The following is an 18,371-nucleotide window of genomic DNA, read 5'->3' on the forward strand; positions in this document are numbered from 1 at the left end:
CAAAGATGAGTGCAAAACAATCAACAAGTAATGTTTGGAGCACCTAAACCTTTGTTTATCTTTTATTTTCTTAGTCATTTATATATTTATTTTTAGAATAAAAAGGTCATAATTTTACGAGAAAAACTCGTAATTTTACGAGAATAAAGTCGTAATATTACGATAATAAATTCGTACTTTTACGAGAATAAAGTCGTAATATTACGAGAATAAAGTCGTAATTTTACGAGAAAAAGTTGTAATATTATATTATGACTTTATTCTCGTAATATTACGACTTTATTCTCGAAGTCCAAAAAAAATAAAAAATTCAATGTGACCCTAAAACTCCGTCGTACTTTACAAGAATCAAATGCTCTTCCAAAAAACTTTCAAAATTGCTCAAAAAACAAATAGGCTCATAAAATGGTGCTCTTTTATTTAGAAACATTTGAAACATATTGAACCAATTGCTTCAAATAAAAAAGCACTGTTACAAAGTTTTCTAAATGAAATTCCAAAAGGTTTTAAACCCTAAATTAAGTAATTGCTGCAGAAAGGGAATCATTTAGAAACACTTTAAACACAAGGTAAACCAAATGCTTCAAAGAAATATTCAAAGTTCAAAATGCTAAAAAGATAAATGAACAAATGGCTTCAGAATATGGTGTCATTTAGAAATGCTGGAAACAATTTAAACCAAATGCTTCAGATAACTTTATTGATACACTTGAAATACTAACTGAAACAAATGTCAGAAAGTTTCAAAATGCTCAAACGACCAAATCCAATTACTTCAGAAAATGGTGGCTAGAAACCTTTGAAACAAACTGAACTAATTACTGCAGGTAGTAATTTATCCTTTCAAAACTTTCTAAATTAAGTTTTGCAACAGAAAATGCTGGCTAGAAATTGTACACTAAATGAAACAAATGTTTCAAAGAGACCGTTTTGAAAAGGCTCAAAAGACCCAATGAACCAGTGACTTCAGAAAGTGTTGGTGTCTAGAAACCTTTGAAACACATTGAACTAATTACTGCAGGTCATAATTCATTGCTTCAAAAACATTCTAAACGAATTATTGCTACAGAAAAGGCGCCATTTAGAAATGAATAAAACACTAAATGAACCAAATGCTTCAGAGAGAATTAGTTTGGAAATGCTTAAAAGACCAAATGAACCAAAGGCTTGGGGAAATGTGCTGTTAAACACTTTTGAAATAAATTGAACCACACTCCATTGTTCCAAAACATTCAGAAGGGGAGAACGGTTGAATTAGCAAGGAAACCAAACTGTCGCTTCCCCTTTAAATGAGTTTTGCGACCTTGGTTTACATAGGCCACGCCTATATGTGCACCAAAAAAAAATCCCTATCCGGAATCAGTGTTAGCTCAACATTTAGATGAATTCACCTCAGTTATGCTTTTATACTATAGTTAAATTCGCTTTAATTATTTTGCACATACTGCACGGCAGTGCAAACAGAGAACAACGTAGTGTTTTTTTTTTTTAAACTCATCCTTACCAAAGTTTACTCATAATCATAAAATTCGGGAACGTTTTATCAACGGACACACTTCCGGCACAGGAAACTACAGCATGAAGAAAGAGCAAGTTGTAAATTGTCAGTTTTCGGTCTGGTATCCGATATTTAAAAAACATACAATTAAAAGGTAAACAGTTTTAGGTTTTGGACAGAGCACGGAAAACATTTTAGTTGTAGTTGTAAAGTAAAGCTCAGTTAGCTTGTAGTTCCGGCTGCTGCTGTTACATGAACCGGCTAACGCTTAGCTGCTAACTGTTTCTAACAGTTTCAGTGTTTGACGTTTGGTTTTATGAAATCCTTACCCGTATGATGTTATTAATTGCTAATGTTTTTGACTTCTTTTCTAGCCTGATTCTCCCGCTGCCTCAGAATGTAATCGACTATTTACTGGATGATGGAACATTGGTAGTGTCTGGGAGGTGAGAGCTGTATGTCTGCAAATTTTGCTCAAAGATCAGTTCTGTTAGCAAGACCAGAAAATCAAGAAACCCTACACTGGAAATCTGCCCAAATTATGCACTAGATGATTAACAGGATAACGCAAAAAGCAATGAACATATTTTAATGACATTTGTTGAGCAGATAGGTAGTATTATAGTGTTATTAATAGTAAATAGTAATAGTAATACTAATAATACTATTAGTATTATTATATATATATTAATTTGAAAGTGAGGTGCAAACTGGCACTCACTATCAGCTGACAAAGTTTGATCTCTATCTGTTCTGGATTGTGGATTTTGTGGGCATTTGAATTTAATATTGAAAAGCCTATTTGGTGTACATTTTGGATTATATCTCAAACAAAAATGTCTCTCTCAGTAACTCCATGACAATGAAGTGAATGAATACAACCCCTGGCAAAAATTATGGAATCGCCGGCCTCGGAGGATGTTCATTCAGTTGTTTAATTTTGTAGAAAAAAGCAGATCACAGACATGACACAAAACTAAAGTCATTTCAAATGGCAACTTTCTGGCTTTAAGAAACGCTATAAGAAATCAAGAAAAAAAGATTGTGGCAGTCAGTAACGGTTACTTTTTTAGACCAAGCAGAGGAAAAAAATATGGAATCACTCAATTCTGAGGAAAAAATTATGGAATCACCCTGTAAATTTTCATCCCCAAAACTAACACCTGCATCATATCAGATCTGCTCGTTAGTCTGCATCTAAAAAGGAGTGAACACACCTTGGAGAGCTGTTGCACCAAGTGGACTGACATGAATCATGGCTCCAACACGAGAGATGTCAATTGAAACAAAGGAGAGGATTATCAAACTCTTAAAAGAGTAAATCATCACGCAATGTTGCAAAAGATGTTGGTTGTTCACAGTCAGCTGTGTCTAAACTCTGGACCAAATACAAACAACATGGGAAGGTTGTTAAAGGCAAACATACTGGTAGACCAAGGAAGACATCAAAGTGTCAAGACAGAAAACTTAAAGCAATATGTCTCAAAAATCGAAAAATGTACAACAAAACAAATGAGGAACGAATGGGAGGAAACTGGAGTCAACGTCTGTGACCGAACTGTAAGAAACCGCCTAAAGGAAATGGGATTTACATACAGAAAAGCTAAACAAAAGGCATCATTAACACCTAAACAAAAAAAAACAAGGTTACAATGGGCTAAGGAAAAGCAATTGTGGACTGTGGATGACTGGATGAAAGTCATATTCAGTGATGAATCTCGAATCTGCATTGGGCAAGGTGATGATGCTGGAACTTTTGTTTGGTGCCTTTCCAATGAGATTTATAAAGATGACTGCCTGAAGAGAACATGTAAATTTCCACAGTCATTGATGATATGGGGCTGCATGTCAGGTAAAGGCACTGGGGAGATGGCTGTCATTACATCATCAATAAATGCACAAGTTTATGTTGATATTTTGGACAATTGAAAGGATGTTTGGGGATGATGAAATCATTTTTCAAGATGATAATGCATCTTGCCATAGAGCAAAAACTGCAAAAACATTCCTTGCAAAAAGACACATAGGGTCAATGTCATGGCATAGGGTCAATGTCAATGAGCAGATCTGATTTGATGCAGGTGTTAATTTGGGGGATGAAAATTTACAGGGTGATTCCATAATTTTTTCCTCAGAATTGAGTGATTCCATATTTTTTTCCCCTGCTTGGTCTAAAAAAGTAACCGTTACTGACTGCCACAATCTTTTTTTCTTGATTTCTTATAGTGTTTCTTAAAGCCAGAAAGTTGCCATTTGAAATGACTTTAGTTTTGTGTCACGTCTGTGATCTGCTTTTTTTCTACAAAATTAAACAACTGAATGAACATCCTCTGAGGCCAGTGATTCCATAATTTTTGCCAGGGGTTATAGACTAAGTTTGATCTGCATCTGATCCATATTGCAGATTTAGCGTATATTTTATGTTTTTGGTTTTTTTTAATTGAAAAGGCCTTTTGATCTATATTTTGTATTATATTTTAGCTTATGAAAAGCCACTTCTAACAGGACTTTGACCTTGAAATTTTTTTCCAAGGTACAAATTTGTGGAACTGGAAACTAGTGTTGGCGGAGGTTTGTGCTCTAATTTTTTTTTGTATCTTGACTGGTGTACTTGGTCAGTTGTAGGCTGTCAAAATTTTGTGTGTGTGGCTCATTACTGTAGTTTGGACCACAGTGATTTTGGACTTGCTGACCATGTGACTGAATTATTAAGTAACTCAGATCACTGTTGTGATGGTGGTGGGTTCCACCACTAGGACTAACCAAGTTTGGTTAGTTTGTCTCTCAGGGCCTTGGAGATATATTTGGCAAATGGAAAAATGTTTTGTCTTGCTTTTCTTTAGTGGGTGTTGTCCGACATGTTAGACTATAATTTGGAATGAGAAACTACTTCAAAACAAAATGATTTGTTTGTTAACATAATGTATGTTTGTATATTTTCAAAACCATCAGTTTTCTGTATTAAAATTTTACCATTATGACTCTCTGACCCATTTTCTTTTTCTTTGTTGGTGTTTTTCTTTTTCTTTATGTGGGTTCAGTGATCACAACACACAGCAGACACACACTAACAACAGCGACTCTGATGCAGAGGAAGACGTTCAGGTGAGCTGGACTGGACTTTATTTTCTTGCATTGCTTTACTAATTCAGAATTTAAAATGGTTCATCCCACAGCAGAAAAGTGCAAGACTTTCAGGAAGTAATTTGTCAAGTTTCCTTTGTATACACAGATGCAGGGGTTGTGGCCAAGTGGTTAATGCGCTTGGTTTCAGTGCAGAAGGTTTCGGGTTCAAATCCCACCCCTGCCACATTTCTTCATGTAATGTGGAGTTGCGTCAGGAAGGGCATCCGGCGTAAAACCTGTGCCAATTCAACATGCAGATCCACCTTGGATTTGCTGTGGCGACCTCGAGTGTAAACAAGGGAGCAGCTGAAGGGACTTACTTACCTTTGTATACACAGATGAATTCATGTGCTTCACATATTTAACAGAACGTGACAGACAGAATAAGAATAAGTAGTGTCTTTCTGCAGAAATCTGTTTTTTATTCGGCCATCGTAAAACACGCTGATGAAACGCAGTGATGCAGTTGAGATTTTATATATATATATATATATATATATATATTTAATATTTTATTTTAATATTTTAATAAATTCAGAATGGAAGAAGAAATACATGTGAAAATTAAATAGCTTTAGTGAAGTTTTCTCATGAGTTTTTACAGCTTTTTGGAAGATGGAATTTTGACATACCTGAAAAATATTGACTGTTCTTTTTTCTTTTTTTCTTTTTTTTATTTTAGTTAAGCTTCTAAGCCTCAACAATTAAAACTGTTCACCATTAAGAACAGCCTTTAGTCTGAATTATGTCTAATTCTCAAACTGTTCCCCATGCCTTACTCCCATCTAGTGGTCTGATGATGAAACAACCACAACTGTCACAGTAAGTAAAGGCAAAAAAGGTAGTACTCCTGTTTTTCATCAAAATATGTTTGTGTTTTTAAGTTGCAGCAGGCAGGTTGAATACATCATCTACTTGACATTCTTCTTCCAAAGCCCTTTTAAAGCGTTTGTGTGATGGCACATTTTTATATCTGCCAGGCTCCTGAGTTTCCAGAATTCACCTCTAAAGTGCTGGAGGCCATAAACACTTTGGGCAGCCGTGTCTTTCCCAAACTCAACTGGAGCGCTCCCCGGGTAAAAAAAAAAAAATGCAGCACCAGATTGTCTTGATTTGTCACACCAAAGATCGCATTAAATTGAATAGAAATTGAAATGAGTTATTGGCTAAAATCACGTGTTTGTGTGCGTACGTGTGTTTCAGGACGCTAACTGGATCGCACTGAACAGTTCCTTACAGTGCCGCAATCTCAGTGAAATATTTCTGCTCTTCAAAAGTTCCGACTTCATCACCCACGACCTCACACAGCCGTAAGCTGACCTCAACAAAAGCACATCCATATAAATTTAACACTAACCCTGAATCCAAGCCCTAACTTTCAGACGTTCCTTAACATTTCAAAAAAAAAAAAAATGTCCTGGCGCAGAACTCAGATTAATCCTCAGAAATGTGTCTAATGTGCACAGAGATACAAACACTGTCACAAAGGAGATTGCCGTTAAGTTTTTTTTTTTCTCTGCTGCAGGTTCTCCTTACCAAATATTTACAGCTGTAAATGATTTGCTGCTGTCCACAAGGACTGCAGATGGAATAATTTATCTAAGTGCCCCCAAAGTAACACAGCAGCTAAATTACATGCTTTAAATCCCCCCGATAAATCTTTTTTGATGCTACTAAAGACTTGCTGATGTTTTTATTTGTTTTTCCTCTTTTAACTGTCTTTTGTGTGTGTGCGTGTGTGTGTTTTTACAGATTTCTTCACTGTAATGACCAGGACTCTCCTGATCCAGTCATCAGCTATGAGGTATTTAACCTTTACGGCTGAGTGGTTTTCAGCTTTAAACAGTTGCCGGTAAATTATTTGTCATTCCATTGTCCTCGGAACTCGTGGGCGGGGTGGCTTAAAGTGAAGTCGGAAACTCGGGGAAGACGTCACAGCAATACGGTGCCGTACACAGTGAGCGACCTCTTTCATTTTGACATGATGGTGACTTTATGTGAGTTTATACTCGTATATGACGGGTACCGAACCAAGTTGTGAATCTTTGTGTTGCTGTCGGTACGACAGTGGTCACAAACTTGTGACAGTTCCCTTCCCAAGATGGCGGATGAAATTATCGCAGAAAGGCGCTCACTGTCCTTTTCCTGAGCAGATGCAATAGAACATATTTAGATCAGATCTCGGGAATACCATCTCAAAATTATCTTTTGGAACGCAGCAAAACTGTGTTAAAAATGTTGCAGTACATTAGTCTTCTTTTAAATGTGTAATTCTGTTTTTATTTGGAAATTCTTCTGCAGAGGCTTGAAATGTTGAATTTAAATGATCAATTTTCAGTTGCACTCAATGTTCTGGTCAACATTTGAGTCCCAATGCAGGATTGTTTTGTTGTTTTTTAAATCGGTTGTATTATCTCATGTGCTCAGCTGGTCCTGAGGAAGTGGAGCGAGCTGATTCCTGGTGGAGAGTTTCGCTGCTTTGTCAAAGAAAACAAACTCATTGGTAAATTCCCTCTGCTCACACTCTGAACTCAAAGCTTCTGCTGGAATCCGAGAGCAACCCGTTGGTGTTCGGGCAGCATATTTATTCAGAAGCAGAAGATTTATTAGTTTTCTTCAACATTAAAATGAAGTTTCATCATAATTTGTTTGCTTTTTCCTCAGCTATCTCCCAGAGAGACTACACCCAGTACTACCAGCACATCCTGAAGCAGGAGCAGCAGATCTGTCAGGCCGTGCAGGAGTTCTTCAACAAGCACATCCAATATCATTTCCTGGATGAAGACTGTGAGCACCCTAATACTTTTTCTTATTCTGCTCGTGTCACGCTTCACACCAATCTATTAGCGCTGCTCAGAAGCAGAAGGCTTTAGATCAGGGGTGGACAACTTGTTCCAGAAAGGGCCAAGAGGGTGCAGGTTCTCTTTGCAGCCACTGACTCCACCAGGTGATTTCACTGATTAACTGATTTCATCTGCTCAGTGATATTAATCAGTGAAATCACCTGCTGGAGTCAGTGGCTGCAAAGAAAACCTGCACCCTCTTGGCCCTTTCTGGAACAAGTTGCCCACCCCTGATGTAGATGGATGGCTCCATCCTGTTCACTCACCCTGCAGAAATGAAGCTATAATCCAACTCATGCATCCACTGATATCTTGCTTTGTTGATGTCATTTGAAGTAAAATTTTGTGAAACAGGTGCATCAAATCTTAAAAGGCCTCATGCCAAAGCATAAATAGCTAGCTTTTGTCAACCCACAGACATATTAGTCTATTTCGCCAAGCCACACCCCTTGAATATATTTACAAACTATATTACCAGAAACACAGATGGATACTAAATAAGATTTTAAGCATAATTTGTCTGTTTTACAGTTGTGTTTGATATCTACAGAGACAGTCAGGTAAGCTTGTTCCTGGATTTTTAATATGCTAAAATTTAACAAATGCCATTTTCTAATGACTAATAATTTTTTTTAATAAGGTTGGTTTGTATTTCAGGGAAGGGTGTGGCTCATCGACTTCAACCCATTTGGAGAGGTGACAGATCCTCTGTTGTTCAGTTGGAAGGAGCTGACATCAGGCGGGGACATCGCTCAGCAGCAGGTCAGCCTTCTCAGCATTGTCTAGTCAAAGATGATACAACATGTTTGCACAGTATTTTGTGGACTGCATGTTATATCGGTCCAAAAATCGACTTTTTACTAGGAGACTGAGCAAAGCCTAAGTTACCTAGAACTATAAGTTGCAACAAAGAAGCAAAACTAATTTTATTTACAAAGCAAAGTGCCTTACCAAGCAGCAGCTAACAGGCTAATTAATGTTCCTGTAAGAGCCCCATAGAACTCAAGAATAAACTGCTTCTTGTCGCCACTGACCAGATGAAAATGTCATCAGCTAAATGGTGCACATTTATGTCAATGAATGTAAATAAACTTTTTTATTGATTATACATTTTTTAAGAGACTATAGTTAGCCTTACCTTAGCATAGCCATCCTCCTGCAATACCACAAAGTGCAACAAGTTGAGTGTTAAGTATTATATAGGTTATTCTCTCTTTATTCAAGAGTGGTATTTCAGTTTGAGAACATGATTTATTAATTTGTCATTCTCTCAGACAAGGCATGTCTTCATTCAGACCTTCTTCTCCTTGTTTTACAATGGTTGGCATCCAGCTTAATGTTGCATTATTGCCATAATCTCTTCCAAATTGTGGTTCAGACAGTACCACATGCAGATTAGTGAACAGGAGCAGCTGGTCACGTGTAGACTGGTCTTGTGGATGAAGATGATGTATTATTTATATATAGAAATCCCTTCAAAATACAAGTTGCATGAAAACTAAACATTGTGATATATCGTCTGGAAAATACAGTAGTTTTGCCAATCAAAACTAAAATGTGCATTTATAATTATATGATCACTGTACATGGGCAGGACGACCCGTTGTTCCGCTACACCACCAGTGAGGTGACTGTGCAGCCCAGTCCCTGTCTGAGCTACAGAATCCCACGGGACTTCGTGGACCTCTCCACTGGAGAAGACGCCTACAAGCTCATTGATTTCCTGAAACTGGTAAGAAATTCAAGCAGGTGGACATAATGGGTTTGAGGAGCTTAATGTGTGTTACAGTCACTGTGCACGCTAAAACTCACTGTCCTTTTAAAAGCTGTTGATCATAGAGCTAAGTGTAGATATCCATGGTGGGACTGTGATTGGTTTTCAGGTGCAAAGAAAAGGGTGAAGTAATGACATGGTGTCTGTGTTTTCTTATTTGCAATTAATACGTTATTTTGTGTACTTCAGGGTTGAGGGTTAAGAATTTAAATGGAAGCACGCCCACAGGGTAGGACTGCTAGTTTATGTTGAAATAGTTGTAGTGTAAAAGCAACATAAAATATATTTTTAAAAAATTAAGCCTGCATATTAATAAACACAGATTTTATTTTATTTTTTCTTAAGTTGCGGAAGAGGCAAAAAAAGATGTTTGTTCACAGCTCTCTTTAGGCTAAAATTCTGGTGTGTGTCCCCCGAACACTGAAAGTGCCACAACTCCAAATTACGCTTGTTACTGCATCCCTGAAGGCAGTACATTACATGCTACTTAGGTACTGCATTTTAACAAGTAAAATGCGTCTTTCCAACCTGCCGCGGGCCGCTGTGTGGAGCTAATTGAGCAGAAACCTATAACGTCATAACTGCACTGTTAAATAATTTAGTTTAATCACTGAGCGGGTAGCAGTCTTTACGTTTCCCAGTGAGCACAAATTAGCGAAATAAACGATTAGATGAAACAACTCTTGAGGTTAGAGAGTTGGACTTGTGACTGTAGGATCTTCTGTTCAAATCCCTGTCAGACAGGTAAAGCGCTGCTTGGGAAAGATCCTTCTTCGTCAGGTTGCTCGCGGTGTGCAGTTAAGCAACTTGCATGGCAGCACAGGAGAAAAGTGCGATGGAAGTGCAGTTCATTTACCTTAAATGCCGTTTATACAAATTATGCAGATTACTGCAGCAACGGTAAATACAGCAGACACTATAACAACTATGATATGATGCTTTTATCAGTTGTTAAAAAAAATGTAATCTAACGAGTTAAATTTTCTTTCATGATCACTCATTATGTATATTAGAGGCCGACTGATATGGACTTTTTGTGGGCTGATACCAATACTGATCATATGTCATGCTGGGCAGCATGGTTAGCACCGTTGCTTCATACAAAAAGATCATGGGATCGAATCCCACCTGTGGAGTTTGCATGTTCTCCCCATGTTTACATGGGTTCCCTCCGGGTGCTCCGTCTTCCTCCCACATCAAAAGACATGCAGGTTTAGTGGATTGGAAACTTTAAAACTGTCCATAGGTGTGTGTGTGGGTGTGAATCTGATTGTCTATGTGTGGCCCTGTGACAGACTGGTGTCCTGTCCAGGGTGTACCCCGCTCACGCTCTATGGCTGCTAGGATAGGTTCCAACCCCTGTGACTCTTAATTGGAGTAAGCGGTTGAAGATGAGTGAGTGAGTGAGACTTGTCTATTTTGGACGCACCTAGCTGGAGGCATAGGGGCCACTTGTCTCTTGTCATTGTGTAATAGCCACTCTAATTGAAAACGCATGGCAACAGGTCACATTGCCTCCGTAAAGTAGTTAATGTGACAAAGGGGTGATGGGGTCCCAGCCATGCTTGACAGCATTGTAAACAATGCCTTTGGAGTGCCCTCTGCTGGATTAACTATGTAATGGCACAGTTTCCAACAACCAGAGCATTTTTCTGCATTGTTTATTCAGTAATATAAAAGTTTTCATGTCTGCACCAATACTGATATATTTGTGAAAGGCTCATATTGGCCGTTATTATCAACAATTGATATACTATCCGTCAAGCTTTTTTTTTTTTTTTTTTTTTTTATGACTGAAACTGCCTTTTGTTGCCAGCTGCTCTGCCGGTTTACATTTCTAGCCTCACTCTTTCCTCAGTAATCACTCAAAATGCCCATGTCACTTTGACTTTTAACATTCATCCTTCCTATTGTTCACAGAAGAAAAGCCAGCAGGAGGAGGAGGAGGAGGAGAATGCCCCACAGTAACACCGTTCCTCTAAAACGAGAAGAAAAGCTGCTACCGGCCTCAACGCACTTTGTGCGTCAAGTTTCTCTGTGTGTGTCTCTCTCTCTCTCATACGCTCTCATGGTGACAGGTACCCGGTGTACCCAGGATCTCTCCTAGCCAAGACTAATTTGTGTCATTTTAACAGAAAGTCTTACATTAGTGGATCACATCTCTGAGGATTCATATCCTTTCGCAGACTGTCTGATCCTAATGAGTTACGGAGAGTTCTGCGGCACCATTTAGTCGGATGTTTCTTTCATGGCAGCGTAATTATTTTCCCTCTGGAGGACAACTAGTACAACTGCATGAGCAATCACTCACTGTAAAGAATATCCGCTTTTATGTCAAATATGTATATATGTGTATGTTTTTGGATTTTAAAATGAACACACATTACAGCGTACACAGTTTTGACAGTCTGCTTCATTTAACGCTAAATCCATTCATTACAGTTGCCTGTAATTTGTCACTTTTGTCAAAGCCATTGCTCCGAGTGCCCTTCGGAGTTGTTTTTTTTTCCCATCATGCATCACTGTAGACTGTAGCTTGAGAAAAAATACCATTAAACTTCTTGTCGTGTATTGATTCACCTGTCAGCCTGGTGGGTGCCATAAACTAGCGCCTTAAAAATTGATTGCGCTTTTACGTAAGCACTCTTATTATGCCGGGAGCTAAATGAGCTGTACGCGCACAGCGCCGGGGAAGTTCATATTTGTACCCACGCTCTGGATGGAGAAAGCAATTACAGGAAGGTGGAAAGAGCTGATGTGATGGCTTACAGCTCTCCAAGGGAAACGGCGTGTGCGGAAAACGGTATTACGGTCACATCCAGGGAGATACAGCACATTAAACAACTAAATGAAAATGAAGTGTAAACATCCCATCCAGACATACGGAGGTTTGTTCCTGTTTTCTCTAAAGCTTTCAAGGTGAACACGATGTTGTAATAGTGTATCTATGGGTGATTCTTAGACTACGGGCACTTATTATGTCCTTTGATCATATTGTATGAAAAACAGAAAAAAGGGGAAATTTCACAATTTTATAGTTATCTTTACAATGAAAGTGTGTTAAGAACTTTGTTCTAGTAGTCTATGATGACTTTTTCACCTTTTTCAGCATCATTATATGCAAATATTGCCGTTTTGTGCTTGTCCCACACCCAGACTTTTGATCTTCAATGATAAAAATGAATGGTAAAGAAACGTTTTTTCTAATGTTTTAAAATATCTGAATAAAATATCAGTAAAATAATCAAAACATAATTGGGGTATTCAATGTCATACAACTGTTGTGATTTTTTAAACAAAATGTAGTTGTCCCACACTATTGCCGTAATTTCCACCACAACACTGTAATGTCCCTTTAAACAGTTTGTATGAAAGATTGTTTGGGTAGTTTCTATGGAGATAAACAGTGACATCAGAGCACATGTATATAGCGCCAAATCACAACAAACATTTGCCCCAAGGCGCTTTATATTGTAAGGCAATGGTGTGGTGGAAATTACATTTACAAGGCCAATAGTGCCCGTAGTTAAAGAATCACCCCTATATGGGCTAAGATATTTTATGAGGCTTTGAGACTATAGGTTGATCCATGACAGAAAAAGAAATCATTTCTGGTTTTTAACCAGTAGGAGGCAATGTTTCCCCCAAGAGGTTAGAGTATAGGTTATAAAATAGTGAATGAGGCAGCTGACATAAAAAAAAACAATTCAGTATCTGTGGTGCCCAGGAGGTGACATTAATTAATTGTGTTGTCACGAGTTAGTAATGCCTTGCCAAGAGGTTCTTTTTACATACCCATGAGTAGAGAATACAATGTCACAATATACTTAAATATCACCTTCACTTAGTATATGCCACAGGATCTGTATTCTGTGAGAGCACATTTGTAATGCCTTGCCATGAGTTCCATATTTCACTCCTGTGAGTTATTTATTTGTTGCAATGACATTGTTATTTCATGGCTGTGAGTTATTAATGTGTTTCCACATGATCCCTGTTATGGGGCTGTGAGATTGTAATGTGTTGTCACAAGAACTTTATTGCGTGGCTGTGAGTTAGTAATACATTCCCATGAGATCCTTATTACCAGGCTGAGTTAGTAATGCATTGTCACAAGATCCTTATTGTGTTGCCGTGAGTTAGCAATGTGTTGCCACAAGATCCTTATTTCGGGGCTGTGAGTTAGTAATGCATTGTCACGTGAGCCTTATTACGGGACTGTGAGTTAGTTATGTGTTGCCACGTGAGCCTTATTACGGGACTGTGAGTTAGTTATGTGTTGCCACCTGAGCCTTATTACGGGGCTGTAAGTTAGTAAGACGTTGCCACGTGAGCCTTATTACGGGGCTGTGAGTTTGTAATGCATTGTCACGTGAGCCTTATTATGGGACTGTGAGTTATGTGTTGCCACCTGAGCCTTATTACGGGGCTGTGAGTAAGATGTTGCCATGTGAGCCTTATTACGGGGCTGTGAGCAATGCGTTGCCACGTGAGCCTTATTACGGGACTGAGAGTTAGTAATGCGTTGCCATGTGAGCCTTATTACGGGACTGAGAGTTAGTAATGTGTTGCCACCTGAGCCTTATTACGGGGCTGTGAGTTAGTAAGGCGTTGCCACCTGAGCGTTATTATGGGCTGGGAGTTAGTAAGGCGTTGCCACGTGAGCCTTATTACGGGGCTGCGAGTTAGTAAGGCGTTGCCACGTGTGCCTTATTTCGGGGCTGTGAGTTAATAAGGCGTTGCCACCTGAGCCTTATTGCATACAGTAGTGTTCAGAATAATAGTAGTGATATGTGACTAAAAAGATTAATCCAGGTTTTGAGTATATTTCTTATTGTTACATGGGAAACAAGGTACCAGTAGATTCAGTAGATTCTCACAAATCCAACAAGACCAAGCATTCATGATATGCACACTCTTCAGGCTATGAAATTGGGCTATTAGTAAAAAAAAAAAAACAACGAAAAGGGGGTGTTCACAATTATAGTAGCATGTGCTGTTGATGCTACAAACTCAAAACTGTTATGTTCAAACTGCTTTTTTGCAATCCTGTGAATCACTAAACTAGTATTTAGTTGTATAACCACAGTTTTTCATAATTTCTTCACATCTGCGAGGCATTAATTTTGTTGGTTTGGAACCAAGATTCTCATTTACTAGTGTGCTTGAGGTCATTGTCTTGTTAAAACCCATTTCAAGAGCATGTCCTCTTCAAGTATACTCAACAAAAATATAAACGCAACACTTTTGGTTTTGCTCCCATTTTGTATGAGATGAACTCAAAGATCTAAAACTTTTTCCACATACACAATATCACCATTTCCCTCAAACCAGTCTAAATCTGTGATAGTGAGCACTTCTCCTTTGCTGAGATAATCCATCCCACCTCACAGGTGTGCCATATCAAGATGCTGATTAAACACCATGATTAGTGCACAGGTGTGCCTTAGACTGCCCACAATAAAAGGCCAATAATTAAATAAATTAGCTTCACACAGGTGTCTTCTAACTGTCACAGCACTTACAGGTAACTCCAGACTGTCTTTGATCATCCTGGAGCTGATCAATGGGTGAGCCTTTGCCATTCTGGTTATTCTTCTATCCATTTTGATGGTTGTTTTCCGTTTTCTTCTACGCATCTTTTTTTGTTTTGTTTTGTCCATTTTAAAGCATTGGAGATCATTGTAGATGAACAGCCTATAATTTTTTGCACCTGCGTATAAGTTTTCCCCTCTCCAATCAACTTTTTAATCAAACTAAGCTGTTCTTCTGAACAATGTCTTGAACATCCCATTTTCCTCAGGCTTTCAAAGAGAAAAGCATGTTCAACAGGTGCTGGCTTCATCCTTAAATAGGGGACACCTGATTCACACCTGTTTGTTCCACAAAATTGACAAACTCACTGACTGTTATTGTGAACACCCCCTTTTCTACTTTTTGTACTAATAGCCCAATTTCATAGCCTTAAGAGTGTGCATATCATGAATGCTTGGTCTTGTTGGATTTATGAGAGTCTACTGAATCTACTGGTACCTTGTTTCCCATGTAACAATAAGAAATATACTCAAAACCTGGATTAATCTTTTTAGTCACATAGTACCACTATTATTCTGAACACTACTGTACTTGTGAGTTAGTTACTGATAATGGATTGCCTTGACATCCTTATTCCATGGCCACAAGTTAATAAGGCATTGACATGCCATGATTTTATGGCAGTGACTTGATCATGCATTGTATGAGACTGTGGCCACGAGTTAGTAATGGTATGCTGTAAGATCTTATGTTTGGGCAGTTAGTCAGAAACAGCAATCCTTACTGTGTAGTCGTGAGTTAGTCATGCATTGCCCCTAGATTCTTATTGTATTAGTATAGCATTGACAACCTTACTGTGTAGCCATGAGTTAAAATGTGGCCATGAGATACTCATTGAGTGGCCGAGTTAGTCATGCAGTGCCGTGTGATCATTTGTTTTCATGGGTTGTTAATGCATTACCATGAGACCATAATAAGATCTATAATCTGAGAAGAGGAACTCGTCGGTGAAATGACCTGCTGAGGTGAAGGGTTGTAATGAAAACCTGTGCAGTGACGGTCTATCCTGGCACGTCTAAATGCAGCAGAGGGGATGTTTGCGTTTGCCCGATTAAGATGAGTCAAATCTGTGCTGCTGGAAACGACGGTGGACACTAAGAAATCACGAGACTCGGTTGCTCATATCGTTTTAATACGTTTTTTTTTTTCTTTCAAAAGTGAATTCATCCTGTCACGAACAGAAATCTAATTGATAGAATCCTTCGTATCCAGGAGGTTGTTTGGTTCCGCCCACTAAGGTTGTGTTCAACCAATGAGGTTCTTCCTGCATGTGCGCAGACCTGTAATCTCCAAACATGAAGCCTCTTCACCTCCAGGTTCCTCCTTTAAGCAGCTTTCATCAGTAGGTCACATTTGCTGACTCAGAGGAAAGGAGGAGGAGGAGTTCTCCTCTGTCGCACGCTGAGAAAGAGCTGCAGTAGTTTGCAGCCGGAATACTCATGAGCAGGCTGCAGCCCGCTGCTCTCTCTCTCTAATTCTCTTTCTCTGGCCTCAGTTGAACTCCGGTCCTGCAGCTGTCCGCAGGATCACTGCTCCTTTGCAAATGTATAACTTCGTAATCCAGGTGTTATCCAGCCGGATAAACACGAGTGGACGTGCAGCTGCAGCCTCGAAGCACACTGCTGATCCCCGGCAACTATTTTAAGGTCCAAATTCCGACGGATGTGTGCGCGATGGTTGTCAGTAAACTGGCGCATTGCAGACAGCTCAGTTACAGCCGTTAGGGCGTCAAAGTAAAACGGAACGTCCGTTAAGGTCCGAGGAGAAGCGTAACGGAACCAACCGGTCCAGTGTTTTGTGATGCAGCGGGGAATCCAGAAACGGCCCCACCAATTAACTTCGTTTAAAAACAATTGCAGGTGCCTGGAAGTCCGCCGTCAAGTTGAACAGAAACGTAGAAGTGCTACAGGAAATTGAAGATGCTACCTTCAAAATAAAAGTACGGACGTCACGCAAAACAAATAAAAAAATCTTTAAATACAATAAGCATCAGGTTAACGCGCTACACTACTGAATGGTTTAAAAAGTGTGGGTTGCCGCAGACGTCAGGTCATTTTGGTGCATAAATCTCATCATTCCAGGCAATGATAGCTATCAGCTGGCTGTTGAAGCACGTTAGACAAAACAAAACCACTTGACAATCAGTGCAGCCGGAGCTTGTTTTCATCGGCGACCAGTAGCGGGGGTGCGAATTCTTGCCTTCGGATTGGCCACTTTACCGGAAGTGACTGTATCCGTGGCAACGCACTACATTGTGATGTTGACATAAACATTGAAAATTAGAAACATTTAAATTCACTGAAAAATTATTTTTGGATTCCATAGAAACTTGGGGTCTTTGACTAATTCTAAATCTGCTTTCTAATCTCAGTGAATAATTACATGGGTACAGTGAAGAGCCATTTAATTTGAGTCAAAGGTCAAAGCAGATGTTTCTGGCCATTTTCAGACATTACGTTTTATTGGATTAGATATAAACTTGGTGTCTAAGTAATTTATGCTCAAAATCTGTCATGTAGTGTCAGCGGGTGGGTACGATGGGGCAGTTGTGATTCCATTTGGGTCATAGACCGAATTATGGATTTCTGGTCATTTTCAGGAGAAAACATGTTTGGGATGTCTCAGAAACTTGGGGTCTTTGATTTATTTAAGGGTGATTCTTTAACTACGGGCACTATTGGCCTTGTAAATGTAATTTCCACCACACCATTGCCTTACAATATAAAGAGCCTTGGGGCAACTGTTTATTGTGATTTGGCGCTATATACATGTGCTCTGATGTCACTGTTTATCTCCATAGAAACTACCCAAACAATCTTTCATACAAACTGTTTAGGGACATTACAGTGTTGTGGTGGAAATTACGGCAATAGTGTGGGACAACTACATTTTGTTTAAAAAAGTCACAACAGTTGTATGACATTGAATACCCCAATTATGTTTTGATTATTTTACTGATATTTTATTCAGAGATATTTTAAAACATTAGAAAAAACATTTCTTTACCATTCATTTTTATCACTGAAGATCAAAAGTCTGGGTGTGGGACAAGCACAAAACCGCAATATTTGCATATAATGATGCTGAAAAAAAGGTGAAAAAGTCATCATAGACTACTAGGACAAAGTTCTTAACTCACTTTCATTGTAAAGATAACTATAAAAGTGTGAAATTTCCCATTTTTTTCTGTTTTTCATACAATATGATCAAAGGACATAATAAGTGCCCGTAGTCTACGAATCACCCGTAAGATCATTTCTTCCCTATCATTAGCGGTTACTGTCACCTGAAAAGTGAATGAATTCTGTCTCAAGTGGACAGAAGGGCTTAAAATTTGTTGGAAATAATCACATCAAAATTAAGACAGTACAAACCGAACACACAGGCAAAGTGTAGCGTATTATGTGTAAGTTAAAAGTATTATTGCGATTTATAAATGGTACTTTAAAAATTTTTTGTTCTTAGTTGGGTCGTGCGAGTCAGTCGTTTTACTTTGAAAAGTCCATCAAGAAATCTTCCCATTTCCCGTCGTAAT

The 18,371-nt window shown here is 38.7% G+C and overlaps 1 protein-coding gene across 1 annotated transcript; it reads left to right on the forward strand.

Moving 5' to 3' along the window:
• Positions 1–1,511: 1,511 nt before the first annotated feature.
• cdc123 (cell division cycle 123 homolog (S. cerevisiae)) lies at positions 1,512–11,865 on the forward strand. Its single transcript, XM_034163705.1, has 13 exons — positions 1,512–1,652; positions 1,873–1,944; positions 4,540–4,603; positions 5,414–5,446; positions 5,605–5,700; positions 5,828–5,934; positions 6,377–6,428; positions 7,052–7,127; positions 7,289–7,411; positions 7,999–8,027; positions 8,125–8,229; positions 9,062–9,199; positions 11,162–11,865. The coding sequence occupies exons 1-13, from the start codon at positions 1,579–1,581 to the stop codon at positions 11,207–11,209; spliced, it is 1,017 nt and encodes a 338-aa protein (XP_034019596.1). The 5' UTR covers positions 1,512–1,578; the 3' UTR covers positions 11,210–11,865.
• The last annotated feature ends 6,506 nt before the right edge of the window (positions 11,866–18,371 follow it).

The sequence above is a fragment of the Thalassophryne amazonica genome, chromosome 22 (genome assembly GCF_902500255.1).
Source record: "Thalassophryne amazonica chromosome 22, fThaAma1.1, whole genome shotgun sequence".
Classification (NCBI taxonomy): Eukaryota; Metazoa; Chordata; class Actinopteri; order Batrachoidiformes; family Batrachoididae; genus Thalassophryne; species Thalassophryne amazonica.